Consider the following 14,884-nt stretch of genomic DNA (forward strand, 5'->3'; position numbering starts at 1 on the left):
TTATGCCATCCTCGATTTAACAAAACTCGTATTGATGAAACTAGAAAGTTGGCTCCAGATGAAGAGCATATAACACAAATATCCTTTAGCTCTCTAGTCTATGCAGTTGTGTGTGTGTGTGCATGCATGTGCACACGTGATATCAATATGTACATATAAATAATCAAAGTATTTTGATAACTTGTTCAGAGCAGCAATAATTTTGCAGCTTCTCAGCTGCTGTGGGATGGGATTAAGTTTAAATTTCCCAGATCACCTACAATAGGAAATAAATGGACAAGAAAACTTTCATTTGATACTTCAAAATCCACAAAGCATATGTATTTTATAAAAGTTATAAATGAACCACAACTTTCTATCTGATTACTTACATTAGATATATAATTGTATATTTTAACTGTTGCATATGAGTAAAGTTATTTTTGTTCTCAAAATTTATGTATGGCCTACACCTTTAAGGTATTACCATATGAGGTACAATAACTAACAAGAGGTCTCAAAGTCCAGTTTGTTGTCTAACATGTGGTACTACTTTTATTGGAGCTGCTAATTTGGTTCAGGTCTGCTTGGCACTTGGGATAGCAAAACACCCTTCTATATAAGGATTCAATTACTTCCCTGCTCATTAGACATGTGAGGTGAAATTCTTCCCTTAGTACACTGGTATGACTCATTGTTATATGTAAAGCAGAACAGAATTTGGTGCAGTGAGCAGGTGAGTAAATAAAACAATACTTCAACAGTCTGCCTCTCCAAAGAACGTGTTTGGAAACAGCCCTGAATCTTAGTTTGTCTACATAGAGATTGTTTCTTATTAGCTATTCTTTGTCTTAAGTGTATTCAGCTAATTTAGTTTACAGCACTCTTATTCCAGGATAGGGAGTATTCACGCATGGAGTTAATCAGGAATAATTAATTTTAAAGTCACACCCTACATTATTCAGGATTAGTTTTCATGTGTAAAGCTCTTGGTAACTGCAATGGGCATTGTACTAGTGTAACTTTGAGAGTAGAATTGGCCCTTTTACTTTGAGAGTAGAAGAGGTGCATTTTGAAGCCAAATGCCACCTATTGCCTGTTTGCAGTGTTATCATATTTACTGCATTTTTAAAATTACAATCTGGTGCCATATCCTGCTGTCCCATGGGAAAAATCCACAGGAACAGCCCTGTTGAGAGAGAATCAGAGGCTCTCCTCGGTTTCCTCCAAGTTCTTCAGTTTTGGGGACAAGATAATTCTCACTCATAGGAAACATAATGCCTAGCCCTTATATAGTATTTTTCATCAGTAGATCTCAATGTGCTTTACAAAGAGGATTAGTATCCTTATACCCATATTACAGCTGGGGAAACTGAAGTACAAAGAGGGAAAGGGCTACATCCTCAAAGAGACTTAGGTGTGGCAACAATGAGTGTTGCAATACCCAACTTTTAAGCACACAGTAGACTCCTCAACCTGCCCAGGTTTGGTGATTAGGCTCCCTATACAATGGACAGGGAGAGAGAGGTGCCTAAAAAGGGGTTCACAGAAGCTAGCAAGCAGAGCAGGGAGCAGCTTGAGCTAGCCAGTAGGAAATGTTGGAGAAGGGTGCGGCCAAGTCCAGCACTTCAGAGGTAGTTAGGCGCCTAATTTAACACGGAGGGAGGGAGCCTTCCCAAAGGGGGGGTTCCCTCGCTGCCCATGAATGAATGATCAGTTAATGTTCACTTGAAAGCTAGGATGATTGATTTTAACAGCTGTTTATAAAATAGTTGCCATTATGATCTGTTCTGTTTAGATTCTTATACTGCACGCATCTTCACCATGGTATCTGAGTGCCTTCCAATAATGAAGTAAATTGGTGCTTAATATCTCTCATGTATCACTCCTCCCTATTCAGCTCCCTAGAGAAAATTTTCATGTTCTGGATTTTTTTTAAGCTAATGTGCTCTATACTGTTTGAACAAAAGGCTGAAAGAAGAAATGAGCTTTTCATTTGGGCTAGAAAGTGGAAAGGTTTGAGGGAAATCTTAGTTCCTGGAGGAACAAGTTCCACAGTCCCAATGGAGGTTCAGTCTCCTGCACAAATAGATTTTGCCCTTACAAACAGTTTTTGCCCTTGCCTTTGTCTGTGACTAGATAGACAATTGTGCCAGGAGTGAAGTTGTTAACAGCAAAGTCCCAGAGTTTGAGGCAGTCTTTTGAGTTCTGAGCTCAGATCATCTAGCACACTGAAAATAAAGATCTACAGCTTAAACTTGTCATGGTGTTCTACAGGAAGCCAGCAGCATGAACAGAGTACTGGGATGATTTGCTTATCACAGGTGTTGCTGAAGATGCAATTTGCTGCATTCTGCACCAGTTGGGAGTTTCCTCAGGACTGAGTCTCTCAAACCTAGGTATATTGCATTGATGTATTACAGATGGGAGGGAACAAAGGCATGTACTACTGAAGCCAGGTCATCCTCTGCCTTGCTGTGACAGTCTTCTAGCCAGCTGGAGAGGATAAAGTATTGTATGGACACTGCCGCATGAGAGCTCAGCGTTGATGAAGGGTCCAGAAGTACTCCTAAGCTGCATGTTGACTTGATGTGGTATGATTGTGTCTCCAACTGGTAGAGTCTATACCATGGATGTAACCTTTTCAGAGTGTTTCCTTCTGCCAGTCTGTATCATCTTTTGTCTTGCTAGGGTTTAACATCAATCTGCTCCTCCTCATCCATCTGCACATTGCAGACAGTTATCTGAATGAATGGTACTGGCGTTATCAGTGTTATTTGAGTCCATGAAGTCCAACCATTCCTTCCAGCAAGTGCATTTAATGTTGAATAAGTTTGCATGGGGAATCAAGCTGTGCAAAAGAAAGATCTGATGGCTGAGAAACAATTTTCCCATTACTACTTTCTAAGCACATCCTTCCTGGAAAAAGTCTAATCATTTAAGCGTATTTCATATGACCCCTGCCATGTGGACGGTGAATAAAGTAAACTCTGTCTGACTCTATAGTAGGCTTAGTATCCAGGTTGTTTACTGGCCTGTTGAAGATGTTGCATCTAATCTTCACATATGAAAGCCACTATTGCCAAAACACTTGATTCTGTCACACAAGAATCTGTTCAAGATACTGTTGCACAAAAATCTGTTTGTCACTTAAAGCAATAATTTTTGTCTGTTTTTTCCATGCTAAATGCTAACTTCTCAGTTAACATGTTCATAGTTTTTTCCTTTTTGAAACTGGTCAGTATTACGCATATTTTCTGCACTTTAGATGAACATATATGTAATTATTGAGTATATATGAAGGTGTATTATGTTTTGCTGCATTTTGACTTCCATAGGAGTGTTTTCTAGAGATTTCAGTTCTAGTATGGCTAGTTACGACTGGAATTTATCTGCTGGAATGGAATATACTGTACATACATTTTAATGATCAGGGATGACATTTAATGAAAGATCTGACTAGTCAGCAATAACCTGATTATGCTGCTAATTTTGTTAAACTTTGACTATTAACAAAGTTTTTGTTCGTGTGTGTTCTTGAAGCACGAAAGCCACTGTACTACCATAAAGAGCTACTGTCATCCTTGTTTAAAAACAAAAGTTTAAACAATGAGGCCAGTAGTCTTTTCTTCCCATCTTTATAGCCAAGGCAATGTTTTGAAATCATCTTGGTTTTCACATGTTACTGTCTGTAATCAGTAAGATTTTGAAGACGTTTATCAGATCAATATTCTCTTTTTATATAGACTTGGATTATCACTTGCTTTTATCTTCAACTGCTCCTACTTAATCCTCTTGTCAAAGCCCAAAGTCCCTGTGGGAATCCAGTGACAGATGATGTGAATGACATTACAAAACTGGTAAGTGACTTTTAAAAAAAATCCTCTTCTTAAAATATTAAACAATGGAAGGAAGTAAGGACACCTAAGTTTTAAGGAGAGATTAAAGTAAATATTCTGATACCTTTTGGATAACTGAGACCAGAATGGTAAACCAGATTGGTGACCAAAAGTGTTTAGAACTGAAGGATATTTGGCCCACCTGAAATCAATTGTTGGTATTGGCCCAGTTTCTACAATATTCACATAATTAAAAAAACACCTTTACATTAAATGCTTTTGTTAGCAGGCTTAGCAGATAGTTTCAATAAGGATTCCCTCTTTACCCTTAGATTTGATCCAGGTCACAACTGAAGCAGAATAGGGAAGAGTGATCACGTAGGATAACTTGTACTATCCTTTTATACCAGTTTGTGTTTCGTAGGACTTCATTCTTCAGGGTTGTCAGACTGGCACCTGTTTATTAGAATTAAATTCAATTAAACATAAAACAATATTTCTTAACTGTTAATCACATGAGTGCAATGTTCAGATATAAGGCCTTATCCTTGACTGGTTTCATCTGGTGCAGCTCTATTGGTGTAGTTCATTGACTGGAACTACGCTGATTTCGAGCAGCTGAGGATCTGGTCCATAGCTCTTAATTGTTCAGCAGTAAATATCCCCTAACAAGCCCTATCATCTAGAACCTCCCTTCAGCCCAAATTGTTGCTCTGATGTGGTGAAATGGTTGCAAGATCATTGTTAAGGTTGCATTAAAGACTTCAGTTTCTAGACTTCAGTGTTATGTTGCTTGCATTTAGTGCCAGCACATCTCAGATGTTCTTATCCTGTTTAATTTGGGCAGTTCTCATGTCCATCAGGCACACAGTGTATTCTCCTAATTCCTCAGTTTGTTTTCTGTGTTCCTTCTCAAACACTTAGTGCTTCACCGCAGTCCCCTTCAGCTTAATTCCAAATTATTTAAATGTTCATTCAGGATAATAGTTTCTGTTTGAAGAACATTCTGTTCTGTTTCCTCAAATGTTGTAAGAGTAACTTTAAATAACAGAACTGATTGTGAGGGTTAGCTAAATAAAGGACAAACTATTCTGAAAGAAGATCATCACCAATTTTTATGAATTGTCATATTTTCAGATGGAATAAATCTGTTAGCTCTTCCAATTTAACAATATATGGCTTAAAACTGAATAAGATGTAAACGTAGGGAGCAATACATTTGCATGCAATATGAGCATTCACACTGTTTTCCTGTGATAGCTCATCTTAATAGGATGATTAGCTTAAAAAACTTCACTCCTATATGAATTTTGTTACCTACATCCATTACAAGAGCTAGCACCTAAGGGCTAGACCCTGCAGGTGGATCCATGTGGCAGATGACTGTGCCCGTGTGGTGAGTAGAATTTAGGCCTGGGAATAATACAGAGACTAGAAGGGAAATTTTTTCTATTTTTTCCAGTTCACTTACTTGTGTATTCTCTCTCCCCTGTATGGTCAGTTTATGTGAGTGTGTCACACACAAGTCATCACTATAAAACCACAAAAATTGGGAGCAGGACTTGGAGATAGGTGTCGTACCTTAAACTACTTTAACTCTTTTTAAAAATTAGACTATTACAAGTTGATGGTGCCCTTTTAAGTATACTGCACTATTGAGAGCTTGTCACTGGGAATGGCATAGGGAGGATATGTATTATGGGTCTTAAACTACAGTGGTTTTAGAGCCTAAAGTCTTGTCAACACTACCGGGGTAAGTTGACGTAAGTTACGCTATTCCAGCTATGTGAATAACAGAACCGGAGTTGATGTAGCTTAGGTCAACTTACCGTGGTGTCTTCGCTGTGCTGTGTCTATGGGAGACTTACATTACTCTTCTCGGGGAGCTGGAGTATGGAGTCGACTGTAGAGCGCTCTGCCGTCGATTTAGCGGATCTTCACTAGACCTGCTAAATTGACCCCTGATGCGTCAAACACAAGGGTGAACAAGGGTGGAGAGTAATTCATATCGAGCACTGATTGTTCAGACTACAGCAATAGCAAAGTACAGTATTACACAGAATACTTCAAAACTGAATTGGTTCGGCAGGGTTTTCAGGTTTCTGTAACAATGGACTATGGATGAAATCATGGTTCCACTGAAGGCAATGAAAGTTGTGCTACTAATTTCAGGATGTCAGGATTAAATGCTCTTCATACATGCTATTCCCTTCCTCTCCAAAGAAACCTTTTAATACTTAAATTCAAAGGAGGTATTGCCTTTATTTTGGAAATGGCTGGGTAGTGAAATGATAGCAGTGTATTTGGAAACATGAGCTTTTATGTTGATTTGTTGCATTTCTTTTATATTCATTAACATTTTATGATCTAGAGATAGTGTATCATTAATGCATACAAATGTAGATACTCCAAAGAGTTAAGTGATCAAACATTCAGTTTGGGCATCATTTAAAATATATAAATCTTTTAACTTTAAGCATTTTGGCAACATTTATGCACTTCAAAGCAAAATATCTGAATTGAAATGAAAAATGCCTCTGGTTATCACTGGTTGCAGGAGATTGAGTTACAAGGATCAATCATGTGTAAATGGGGAGCATAATAAAGTCTGTTGTTTATTATTTTTATTGCTGAAGCACCTAGAAGCCCCCAGATATGGAGCAGGGACCCATTGTGCTAGAAGTCTACATAGTGAGTTTCAGTTCTGGTGGTATAGATTTGCCTTATTTCTCCATTAACCCAAGGAACTTGTTTCAAAGTTCCACATTATATACCTTAACTGTTCCTTTCTCACTAAAACAGACTATAGTTCCAGGGATGCCACAGGAGCTAATGCTAAATGCACAATTATATCTGTTTTGCCTTGAGTTACTTTAATGTTTGTGTACAAGGGCCAAATTCTACCTTTAGTTACACTTACTGATAGTTAAATTTGTTAGTCTTGAAGGTGCCAGAAGTACTCCTTTTTCTTTTTGCAAATACAGACTAACACAGCTGCTACTCTGAAACCTTACATTTAATGTAACTCAGTTTGTCTTTATGCTGATAGCGCCTCCGTACAGAGGTTGATTTGTAAGTCATCTTACATCATCCAGTCTAGTATCTTGACCTGTCGTTCTCACCTCTCATCATGAATGTCTGGACATCAAATTAAACTCAATATGGCCAAAACTGAGTTCTTGATTTCTCCCACCCGCCAAACTCTCTCCTCTCCCCTTTATTCTCACTCACTGTGGAGAACATTGCCTGGATGTCATCTTTGACTCTGTCCTCTCACTGAATCCTTATATTCAGGCCATAAATCTTGCCATTTTTTCCTAACATAGCACCTCTATAATCTGTATTTTTCCCCTCTCTGTTCACACAGCCCAAGCTCTCATCCAACCCCTCATGTCACACCTTGACTACTGCAACCTCTTCTTTCCTGGACTTAACTACTGCAATCTCTCTGCTCAAGTCTATTCAGAATTCTGCTGCTAAAATAATCTTGGCTTAATGTCCTGACCACATCAGCTCCCTCCTGGAGTCTCTCACCTGACTCACCTTCATCTCAAATCAAATATATACTTGCTGGCTTTGCCTAGAGCCCTTCATAACTTAACCCCACCCAGCCTATTTGTTCTAATAACCTATTGTGATGTCAACCCCTGCCTTTGCTCTGCCAGCATTCTCAGACTTTACCACCTACCAGTCAGTTTCTCCCATAATCATCTCCATGGTTTCTTTCATGCTGCCCCTTATGCGTGGTAAAAATGCCCTGTTAAAATCTAAACAAGCTCTCTTCTCTTCCTTCTACTCTCGCCCTAAGACTTATCTCTGCTGTGATGACTACAAATGATCATCATGGCTAGGCAGTTGATGAACTATGACTATTCCTCTTCTCCTTTCTTTTTCCTACTCCCAACCTCTACCTCAATTAGATGGAATACAAATGTAACTAAGATGTGCCAGTTCTTCCCCGGATTAATTTGCTTGTATGTTGCTTCCCCATCCTGTACTGTTCATAAACTTCTGTTAGATTCTAAACCCTTCTGGGCAGGGATTCAGTCTTTTCTGTGTTTGTAAAGAGACCAGCATAATGGGGACCCAGTCCCAAATGTGGTCTTTGGGCATTATCATTACATAAAGATTTAGTAGTAATAATTTGGAAGACAATGGAGTTGCTCAGGTGTAAAGGGAGTCAAAATGCATGTATAAAGTGCCTTGAGCTTAGCTGTTGTTCTATAAAACATTGTTCTAGTCTATTAAACCATATTTTATTCTATTAACATAAAAATATAGCATGCAGTTTGGAAATCAGGATTTTAGTATATATGCTATACGCCAGCACTCTACTATCAAAGTAAGGAATGAGGAACTTCCGGTAATCTCTGACTATGCGGAATGTTGGACCGTAATCAAGTTTATATTGAGTAATAGACTGAGGATCACATTTTGCTGTTATAAAGTGATGCAAGTATTGGTTTCAGTGGTGTTAGTCTGGATTTACACTAGCACATCAGAGCAGAATTAAGCCCCCCCCCCCCTTTTTTTTAGTCTATAAATATTTGCATGGGGAACATTTACCAGAATTTAGGATTTGAAAGAACTAGTTCCTGTAATATACTGAGGTCAGTGGGCATATATCACCATTGACTTCAGTGACAGCAGGCTCAAGTCAAAAGAGATTTAGAAATTATAAAGATTACAGAAATTATATATTTGTCTAAATAGATAGTGATTCTTCTGATTTATATATATTCTGAAGTCGCTATAATCTAGTATTGCAACATAAAGAAATACTCTATAAAATGCTCCTAAAAAGCACAGAATTTAAATGAGCAAAAGTGGTTTCTTTTTAGAGAAATCTTATCTACAGAACTTTTAATCTTTTTATTTAAATAAAGTTTTCTCTGAGATTTGAGTGACAATTTTAATGTAATATTCAAAATTTAATCCGTGGGAGGAGAAGTGGGTATTAGAACCGGTTCAGTCAACCCTTTTTTAAGGGCATTTGGAAGCCATAATTTCATGGCTATAGAAGTAATTTTTTTTAGAGCGCATTCTTTCTACACCGCCAATCATCTGGGCTTTTATTTTTTTGTATTAAGGCATCTTAAGGGAAATGCACTCTGTTCGTGGAGCAAATATTCCATGTTACAAAACTAATTGCAGCACCTGTCAATAGTAGTTGTGTCACTGTTGCTATGGTAATTTTTTTTTTTTTTCAAAAGCAAGTCAACAGAGCTATCACATTGACCTTTTTAGAAAAAAGGTGCTAAATCTCCAGAATTGAGAACCTGCTGAGTGTACTTTCTATGATGGTCAAATGCCACCTCCAGGTCTCAATAAAATTTTCATCAAGGTCATTATACAGCACAAATAGAATAAAAGGCTCCTTCTGTTAGGAATATAAATCTTACATTTTCTTGTCTTATGTATTCTACCTATTTAAAAAGTTTTTCTTTAGACAGTTGGAGGCACAAGTAATATCTGGTATTTACAAGACTCCAACCATTTAAACAAGTGGCTTCAAACACCTCACCTATGGACTCTGTTTTTTCTGTTTGATATATTTATGAGCTCTGCATGGAGTTTTCAGACTCTGCAGCATCTGAGCTTTCATATTTAAAAAAATGTTTCTGAGGCCTGGTTGATGTAAGGCAGCTTACAGCGTTGGGTCAATGTAAGGCAGCTTACGTCAATCTAATTATGTCAGTGTACGCACTACAGCCTTGCTCCCACCAATGTAAGTGCCCTACTACACTGTCATAACTCCACCTTCACAAGAGGTGTAGGGCTTACGTTGGTGTAGTTAGGGCAACTCAGTGTCCCTATAGACACTGGGTTACTTACATCTATTGACTGCCTTTCATCAATTTCAGGGTTCTGCTGGAGTTGTGAAATTGACAAGAATGCTGGCTCCCCAGCTGGGCTGCTGCTCTTTCTCAGCTCCAAGCTGGGCTCCATCCAGGACCCCAGCTCAGGCTGCCACCTGGGCTCTCTGTGCCCAGGCTCCCGGCTCCCTGCCAGGAGCACAGCAGTTGACTAGACTCTGGTCACAGATCTCCCGCTGGGAGCTCAGCTGCCCCCCACTCCTCTTGGCTCTTGGCTCCCCACTGGGAGCATGGCTGCACCCGGCAGGGAGCTCTGCACCCAGAGTCAAATGCAGCTGACCCATTCCTGGCAGGGAGCCAAGAAGCCCATTGCAGCTGCCCTGTTCTTGGTGGGGAGCCGAGAAGCCTGGTGCAGCTGCCCCATTTCCGGCGGAGAGCCAGGCTCCTGGCAGGGAGCTGCATTCAGAGCTGAGCCCTGGCTTTCTGCCCCTCAAACTGTCCCACTTAAGTCTGTGGAAGTGCTCCTGCTCAGGACACGAATCACCGACAGAAGGGCAGTGTGGATATGAATCAGTGCAGTAATTACTGCGGTTACTGTAAGTCAACCTAAAATAGGCTGACTTAAGTTTATACTGTAGAGATGTCCTAAGTCCTCATGAGTGAGAATAGTATAACTAATCTAGTAGTATAACTAATCTAGTATTGTCTTCCTGAATCTTTAGACAGCCATAAACTCTGCAAAGTGTAAACTTCCCAGCTAACATTAATTTAATTGGGATGTTATTTTAAGTCTAATGATGAGGTTTTAAAAATGTCCACATTAACTATTTCATTGCTGATCATTTTTGCAGCTAGAATGCAGAAGGTGGCAGGAATAAAGCCCCAGGGGGTGGAAAGTAAAAGCTGCTCCAGGGAAGGAAATGCAGAAGGAAGCAAGGAGCAGAGATCCAAAGGCAGGAAAGCAAGGAGGATGGGGTAGGAATAGAAACAAAGGGCAGAAATGGTGTCCTAAAGGGGAGCATATTTTCCCATTGAATGAGACAATAAGGTACTGATCAAATGATGACTAAGTTACTACTTCAATGACCTATTTTACCTTTTATCTTTCTGAAAACCTTGCTTTGATGTCTGTGGGTTGTTCTTCAGTGAATTCTGAATATTAAAATCCTAAACGTATACCTTACCCCATGGACTGAAAAAAATGGAATTTGACAATCTGAGACAAATGAATTTGATACCCTGGACTTAAACCATTCTTATTCATTAAACTAATTTTGTTAGGACTGCCCTATTATAAATCCTTAGTGTGGTACAGTATGTTGTTCTGTGATTACAAGTTATATTAAGGTTACTGAAACTATTTCATTTTTGCCTTTTTGATTAACAGGGCTGCAGATGAAATCATTTATAATGCACCATGAGACTGTTCGCATATTATCTAAGGATTTCTCAAGGGTCAAGGAAATGTGTCTTGGAAATTCACAAAGAATCTAAAGTTCTTGGCTTTTTACAGAGATTAACATCTTACAGATAAGGCTGGTCACTTGTCACAGAATTTTGCCCCTCCAAAAATAGTCAGATGAGTCATAACAAACTTTTAATAAAATCAAGGGGTTAAATCCTGGGCCCACTGAAGTCCATGGCAAAACTCTCATGGACTTCAATGGGACCAAAATTTCACCAAGGATTCTTGACTCCTCTATGATCTTTACAAAATTATATGTACTCCCGCCCCGCATCCCCCTCACTGACTTGGGCTTCTGTGTCCCAGATAGTTAGGAAGAAGAGGCAGCTCTTGAGCTCTCTGCAGAGGGCTCAGGTAGCATTTCCGGTATTTGCAAGGGACCCAGACAGCAAGACAGGGTGCTCTAAAAACGGGAAATTCTGGAACTGGTGACTTCACTGACCTCTGACAAACAATCACCCCAATTCTAGAGCTTGAGCTGAATTCTTTTTTTGCATCATTCTTATTCCAAGATGTTTCCAACGTGTACAAACAGTGGGTGATCTATAAATGCCTTGTATTGCAAAAGATACTCCACGTGCATCAGGATTATCTATCAAAGGAGTTTCACCGTAAACCAGGGATCGGCAACCTTTGGCACGCGGCCCATCAGGGAAATCCGCTGGCGGGCCGGGACGGTTTGTTTACCTGCAGTGTCCACAGGTTCGGCTGATCGCAGCTCCCACAGGCCGCGGTTTGCCGTTCCAGGCCAATGGCGACTGCGGAAAGCGGTGGCCAGCACATCCCTCAGCCCACGCCACTTCCCACAGCCCCCATTGGCCTTGAATAGCGAACCACAGCCAATGGAAGCTGCGATCAGCCGAACCTGCAGATGCTGCAGGTAAACAAACCGTACTGGCCCGCCAGTGGATTTCCCTGACGGGCGGCATGCCAAAGTTTGCTGATCCCTCCCCTAAACCCTGAATTTCCTGTGTTATATTATTAACATTATTTCAACAAAGTTAGTGTGTTGCCTTTGAGTTTTTCGCACAAAGAATCATGGAAATGTATGAGCTATACTTCCTAATTTTATGGGCCAGTCATTTGCAAACAATTAATTTTTTTTAAATTAAAGTAATTTTAAAACTGGAGCTAAGCAGCTAATACATGTTTCTCATTTAGAATTTGTTATAAAATCACTTTAGCCTTCTAATGAGTCCCAAGATGAAAAACTTCCAAGTTCTTTCCCAAAATGAACTTGAATCACAATGTTTATTATTCCATTTTCTTGCCTAAAGCAATACCACTGCAGAGCATAAATTCATTAGTCTGATAATTTAGTGACAGAGCTAGATCTCACTTTATTTTCCTGTAGATTTTGATAAATCTAATTATGGAAATAAATTAATATGAGAAGGTTGACCTTCTGGAAAGGAGGCTTCCAGCACAAGTGGACAGCATGGTTTCTGCCAACTTAAAGGGGTGGTACAGGAGTGGCTAAACTAGAGTAGGATTAAAAAGCAGAAAACAAAGCTCAGAATGCTTGCATATTGAACTTTAGCTGTTTACTTATCACAGCCATAACTTCTGTGGGGAAAAAATGATTTTTTTCAGGCCTTTGTAAGGAGTCATAGTTGTCAGTCCAGCCAACTTGCTGCTCAGCAGGACTACCATTAATATATACACATTTTGCTTTAAATCCAGTCCAAAATAGTGGATTGTGGGGGAGTGACAAGTTTTAAAATGGTTTTAATTATTTTTTGAATGGATAATATACTTTATCAAACAAGATACATTAGCTAGAGTTTTATTAAAATGTTCATGTTTATATTTGGTGATTTGTGATCTCTTTCTGCTTTTAAACTATGTCTAATGGCTATTTAATACTTTTATAATATAAAATCAACTTAAACTGTGGTGTGTTTTGACTTCTGTTTTATTTAAAAAGGAAATGTCACATTTTTAATTTTTGCCATGAACAACCACCACCCTTAAGTATGAGCAGTAAGACTGCTGCTCTTGATAATCTATGTGGCCACTAGAAAACAACAGCTGGGTTTTCAGGTATAATTGCAGTATGAGGTGATAAAAATTCTTGGAAGATGGTTCTGCAGTATCAGCACTGTCAGTTGAAATCACTGAGGAGGGGTGTAGATATGTCTAAACTATAGAAGTGTGAATTTACAGAGAAATGCAATAGGTACTATGTAATTATCAGATGTATAAAAAGTTGCCATTTAGTTCCGTTCACAGTTTTCTTTTTCTTTGACTTTCAAAATTCTTAAAATAGCTCATGATAAAAGGACTTTTCAAAACCAAAGCTCTAATATTGGATCATTTCATTGCAGAGATGCACATAACATTCCATCCTTCTTGTACAGTACTGTTTTTCTGCTCTGTGTGATAAGGGCAGGGTACTGGAATTTGTATCACTTGTGAAGCATTTCTATGGGGATTCATCCCTTTTTCCTATATTTTTTTTAAACTATATTTAAGTCAACTTTTTGCGTGTCATTCTTGACAGCATTCAACTGAATATTGAGACTCCCTATGTGACCTGATAGTGTCCATCACAACTGTCAACAGATGTTGTCTTTACTTGCTTCATTTTTATAAATAGGAAACTTGGGGCAGGTATTACAACCTGGTCCTGTATCCACTGTATGGCCACTAATCTATAGTGAGCTGACCCCCATTGCTGTGCTTAGAAGCCAACTGCGTTTGGCCTAGCTCTGGGTCCCTATGTCACACTCAGACCTCTTGCCTACTGTCCTCTTTTTCGGATGTGCAGTGCTGCTGCCCAGTCACCTTATATCCCAAAATCTGCCTGAGTCTCCTGCATCCTCCAATAGCTTTCACATGCACCCCTAGAGCTCCACCATTCTGGGCTTCTCGTTTAACTCCTTCGGGACAACATGGCAGGAAAGCAAGGAACACAAGCTTAGTAAAGGAGTTTCTTAACCAGTGAGTACTTTTTAAAAGCACTTAAGTGTTACACAACACAAATCTTGAAATGCACCCCCCACCCCTGGTCTGATCTCATCCCTTCTCTGAGTCTGAGGTTTGTCACCATTTCAAGATAGCCAAAGTCACTTCTGCAGGTCCTCCTTACATGTGATGATAGTTGCCTTCCCCCTACCACACACCTGCCAGAGCAACACCCTGCTCTTAATTAAGATCTATCTCAGGGTAGGTCTACACTACAAATTTACAGCAAGGTAGCTGCACCGATGCAGCTGCGTCACTGTAGCGCTTCTGGTGAAGATGCTGTAAGCCGACGGGAGAGGCAGTAGCTATGTCTACGCTGGTGCTTAGTTATACTGACCTGTGTTGCCCAGGGGTGTGGATTATTCACATCCCTGAAAGACATAGTTGTACCGAAGTAATTTTGTAGTGTAGACCAGGGCTCAGTTTCCTCGGGATGTGCTCCACTGGGATGCTCCAGCCCCTCCGCCAATCATGCTCACCCTGCCTTTGGATCCCTGTGTGTTTTTTAAAAAACGTCTCTTGGGAGTGGGTCAGCAGTTCAGAGGCAATCAAGTTGCTGGCTCCTCATTGACAGTCTTTCAGTGAGGTATCAAACACCTTTCCGAGACAGGGCAGCTGTCTGGAATGCAATTCCATAGGCTTGCCTTGGGCAAGTTTAGACAGATGTTCAATACATAATACAAAATGGAATTAATAATTTGATAGACATATCTTACTCTATTTTAGCAGGGAGCTCATCTTTCCATATATCTGTAAAGTACCATGCCAGCCTGGGCCAGAGCATAGCTCCATTGGCTTCAACTGTGCTATGCCATTTT

At 39.7% G+C, this 14,884-nt stretch overlaps 1 protein-coding gene across 2 annotated transcripts in view; it reads left to right on the forward strand.

Moving 5' to 3' along the window:
• The window catches only part of KITLG (KIT ligand), an 88,304-nt gene that overhangs the window by 26,244 nt on the left and 47,176 nt on the right, over positions 1–14,884 (forward strand). For both annotated transcript variants that reach the window (XM_077832518.1, XM_077832513.1), the window contains exon 2: positions 3,726–3,839. In XM_077832518.1, coding sequence (XP_077688644.1) covers positions 3,726–3,839 — 114 coding nt within the window. The remainder of the gene's footprint in view (positions 1–3,725; positions 3,840–14,884) is intronic.

The sequence above is a fragment of the Eretmochelys imbricata genome, chromosome 1, assembly GCF_965152235.1.
Source record: "Eretmochelys imbricata isolate rEreImb1 chromosome 1, rEreImb1.hap1, whole genome shotgun sequence".
NCBI classification, from domain to species: Eukaryota; Metazoa; Chordata; order Testudines; family Cheloniidae; genus Eretmochelys; species Eretmochelys imbricata.